Raw genomic sequence first — 4,644 nt, 5'->3', positions numbered from 1 at the left:
AATGCAATCTTCAGGAGTGAGAGAATACAAGGGTTGTGCGAGTATATGAGTGCTAAGACAGGTGAAAATGCAAATGCGTTAATGTTTTTTAAGTAGGTATTTGTTGCTGTGCCTGCATTTAGACAGTAGCTCGGTTCTTTTGTTTAGTATTGACTGTTTGTCTGAATATATTATGTGAAGTTTCTCGGTTATGCACAGGTTGCAACGTTTTGTTTTTGGGGAGTAAGCCGATACTCTGTCGATGATAGACCATTTAATGTTGTAGGGTGTGTTGCTATCTTCTAATTTCCATACGTATTTGGAGAGTACGGTGCTGTTTCTGTGTTTGGGGGTGTTAAAAGTGTATTTGTGGTTTGTGTATCGGGTTTTGGACGGTGTGTCAGTTAGCCCGATGTAGCATTTTTTGTCATCATTGGAGTGGACAGTGGCTTTGAAGATGATGGATGAGGTGAGGCAATTTCCAGAGAGTGGACATTCATCTTTTTTCCTGCAATTGCAGAGAGTTTTTGGCTGTTGTTGCTTAGCAACCAGAAGCTGTTTGTCGTGGCCTTTGATTATACTGCCCATGTTTCTTGAGCAGCTATAGCTGACTTTGACATTGTTCTTGTTAAAGAGCTTATGTAAAATGTTGCCACTCGGCAAATGCTTTTTGGCCAGGTTAAGGAATGATTTTCCGATGTTGGTTTTCACTCATTTGCTGAATTGTGGGTTGTACCAGATTATTTGTCTGCTTCTTTTTTTCTTTGAGGATTTTGGTTGTGGATGCTGGTATTCCATTTTCATCAAGGAAATTTATATATATATATATATATATATATATATATTTATCACTATTGATTTTGAATACTTATATACGCCATATATTCTATTTTGTAGGATAGGACCAAACCATTCACTTACTCTTACTATCATCAGCAGGCACTTTGCAGACAAAAGTCAGTTTCTGCTGATCAGTAGCTGCATTCCATTTCTTTGGATATTGAGAATTCGACATTGTGCCATATTTTCCTGATTCTTTGCTCGGTTCTCCAGGGGCCCAATTGCTGTAGTCAAATGGTGACAGATCAGTCCAACGCCATGTTGGTTTTTCTTTAATCTTTACCTCGGTTAGTCCAATTCTAACGACGGTGACGTCAGTCGGTATGATAGAGTATACAAAATCATTTTCATCTGGGCTATGTATAGATACCAGTTTACTGTTTGTTTTCTTGGTGCTGGCCCATTAAGTGTAAAGAAACAGACATATGTTATTTTGAAATAAATAGCATTTATACAGTATCTTCATACAAAAACATAAACACTTATCTTATTTTAAAATTATCAACCGATTAGTCGCATGAATGATTTTTTCCTTATTTTAAGACTACTGTAGTTGTAGTTGCTTTCACCAGTTTGCACATTTAGAAAGTGTCCTTTTAACAGGGGCTGTCAATATTGGTAACATATATCTTTCCTCTCATTCTCAGTACATGTAGGCTAATACAAGTGTCCTTATAGAGGGGTTCTATTGTATTATTATTTAATGCATACAACTGTACCTATTTGTGGCTCAGCTTGATTTACCGAGGGAAAAAATATTGTAGTGCAAATTATAATATCTGAGACAAATATTAAAATATTTTATTTATTTTATTACAGTAGCCCTACGCCTCTAAATAATAGGCTATGTAAAATCCATATTTACTTGCTGTTAAGAGAAAAAGGCCTTGCATTATAATGCTAATCATAAAAGGTATAATTATGTAAAATGAAGTTACTACATGACCTATCATAGAAGTACAATAGTAAGTCTCAACTTAGGCTAACTCACACGGCAGCTAACGGTTAGCAGGATCCGGATCCTGCTAACCGTTAGATGCTGAGCGTCCATACGAGAAAATCCCAATCCGGAAATCAAGAATATGATGATCGAATCATTGGCCAATAAGAAACTGGAACACGTGCTAACGGTTAGCTCCTGATCCGGATACTGGGGTTTTCATGAAAACCAGGCTTTAATCTTTATGTTGCCTGTCAATTACTTGTTACAGTTTTGATACATTTTAAAACATTTGTTGCAGTTCTAATCAGCAGAGTAGCGTTTCACTATATTATGTGCAATCATATGTACTCTGAACACATGGTTTAGTCAAAATATCTCTCAGTTTTGTTTCTATTAAGTTGATTTCATTTTTTCCTTATGGATTATAGCAGGATGATTTACCTAACAAATTATATACCATTCAAAAGTCAATCAAAACTAGAATATGATTATTTAAAGGGAAAAAAATAATTGTTATTTTTGACCACTAGAACGCATTTAAATTGTAATTTTATAGACCTATGCTATTCGTCATTATTACTTATATTATTATTGTGAGTAATATTAAATATAAATTAGGAACTGAGGTTGATTTAAAATAATTTTTATATTGAATATGGTTAAAAATAAAAAGTTTCCATTTCTGGCCGATAACCTGAAAATATTCGCTGTGGTTCATAATACATGTGTGCCACGTTTCATGCTTTTATTACAAGTGCACTATTTTTCCACATAATTGCTGTACTAATAGTTTATTTTATTATTTTATTTATCACATTGTATTGATTATTAGGTTCTGGGGTGAGGATGAATTTATGTAGTTAATAAAGAGGGGCCAAGCTTAATTAGAGGAGTGTGCTTCGTAGCTCCCATTGCAATGTATGTTGGCCTACGTATGTTTGCAATGAAGAAATATAATAAACCCGTCCGTTACGCCAGTGCAACGGAAAGGTCGGTAACATTATACTGTAGACCTGTGTTCGATGAAACATTGAACAAAATGAAATAGGAATACTGTTACGCTTACCTATTTTCTTCAGAGTAAAATACCTGCTGCTGACAAAACTTTGAACTTTTGTTAAATTTCATTTTCTCAGGATAATGTCTGTAGCAGTTAGACTGGTAGAGCCGCCACTCAGATGGACACCGCGCTGATGATGCTACGTATGCTAACATAATTGTTAAACCAATGGATCTCATTTTCTGCTGGTATTTAATAAGACTATGAAGGCTGATACATACATTTTAGGAGTGCTGTTTATAATGCATAAAAATTCACCCACAGATAGGGTCTCAGGGTAGGTGGTCTCGTAAGAGGAAGACCGTTTGTTGCTGTTCAGTCGCTGAATGAGACTGGGGTAGGAGATGCTTAAAAATAAACTTCACTGCATTCTGAGACGTCTACTATTGAATAATACACTCTGAACGTTATTCCAGCCTAGCCTAGTGACGTCACTTCTCGAGGTAAACAATCGACGGTGACAAGTGTCTAAAACTGTTTATAAACGTTGCTTTTTTCCGCAACATCAAGATATCATGATCTTTCCAATATATAAACGACCTATGGTTTGAGTTTCGTTAGGTAGTAGCTTATACCATGGTTAAGGTGATTTTGATTGGACTAACAATATTTATTAATTGATTTTACGTGAATTTCATTTGAAAAACGTTTTTTATACTGAAATTCGGCTGGGCATTTAAAAAAATAAGATTGCCTACCCAGTGAATGTGTTACTGAAAACTCACGGTAATATAGTTTATATAGAAGAAATTGAATGTCCAGAAATAAATACTGACAACCTAGAGCCGCCATTCTTTTTCCTCAAAGGGCAGCCACAAATGTTAGCATGGATATAGAGTATATGTTAAAAATGGCGCCTCTGGGATGCCTGGAAATAACAGCCGATAAAGCTGTGGAAAATAATGTTGTTAAAAAATTAATTTCTTATCATTGCCATAAAGATGAATTAAGTTGTTTATTCCTCCAAAAGTGCAAGAAACACGAATACGTGTAGGCCTATAATATATAAAACAAAAATGACTATAACATATTGTAATTGTATTTACACGGTGTGGAGGTGCTCAGCTGTGAAGTATAACTAAGATGCAATAAATAAAACACAGGATACAATTAATGCTATTCCATTGGGCCTCCTTGACTACACGTTAATGAACATACTGTCCGTACAATTTTAAATACATTTCATGGAGGAAAGTTCAGCTTGGAACATTATTATTTGTCACTCTCTGTGAGTTATACTATTACGTGAATTGTAAATAAAATAATAACAAGTAAGTGCTGTGTTTGCTTATGGTAGGCCTTTTACTGAACACATACATTTTTTGTTAATCCTTGATATATTCATGGTAGACAGACAATTAAGTTACACTTCCAAGGAGAGATCTACCTTGGGGTGATAAAGACATACCATAATAGACTACTAACATTATGGCGATCCCGTTTTGTGAGTGGAGTTGGGCACAATGTTGTTGAATGTGGTTGGTATTACAAGGGTCCAGAGGTCCTCCACTTAAAGATGTATTGTCCCATGCAAAATAATAATAATAATATTAAATAATAATAATAATAATAATAAAATCATAAAATCATTTTTGAAATTAAATTCTCCGGCCAAGCACGAGCATAACAAAAAAAAAAAAAAAAAAAAAAAAAAAGTCACAGGCTAGACCTGATGTTATATTCAGGCCAGCATGTAACATTGACTAATGTCAATGTACCCTCAAAGTTACAGTCTTTATTTTGGAGGTACTTGTAATATTGAAGCATCTTTTCATAGTCCCCATCTTCTTATTAACACGCGCGGCAGGCCGGCCAAGTTGAT

The 4,644-nt window shown here is 34.9% G+C and overlaps 1 protein-coding gene across 1 annotated transcript in view; it reads right to left on the bottom strand.

Annotated features, from left to right (window-relative positions):
* Positions 1-3,151, bottom strand: part of LOC117120774 — an 8,344-nt gene extending 5,193 nt beyond the window's left edge. Inside the window, exons 1-2 of the mRNA XM_033265856.1 lie at positions 2,829-3,151; positions 901-1,214 (exon numbers count right to left, since the gene is read on the bottom strand). Coding sequence (XP_033121747.1) covers positions 901-1,214; positions 2,829-3,001 — 487 coding nt within the window. The 5' untranslated portion in view covers positions 3,002-3,151. The remainder of the gene's footprint in view (positions 1-900; positions 1,215-2,828) is intronic.
* Between the last annotated feature and the right edge of the window lie 1,493 nt (positions 3,152-4,644).

The sequence above is a fragment of the Anneissia japonica genome, unplaced genomic scaffold, assembly GCF_011630105.1.
Source record: "Anneissia japonica isolate Jap-2015-1 unplaced genomic scaffold, ASM1163010v1 scaffold69_len1423075_cov170, whole genome shotgun sequence".
Lineage (NCBI taxonomy): Eukaryota > Metazoa > Echinodermata > Crinoidea > Comatulida > Comatulidae > Anneissia > Anneissia japonica.
The sequence above is the reverse complement of the archived record's forward strand: the minus strand, read 5'-3'. Positions and strand labels throughout refer to the sequence as shown.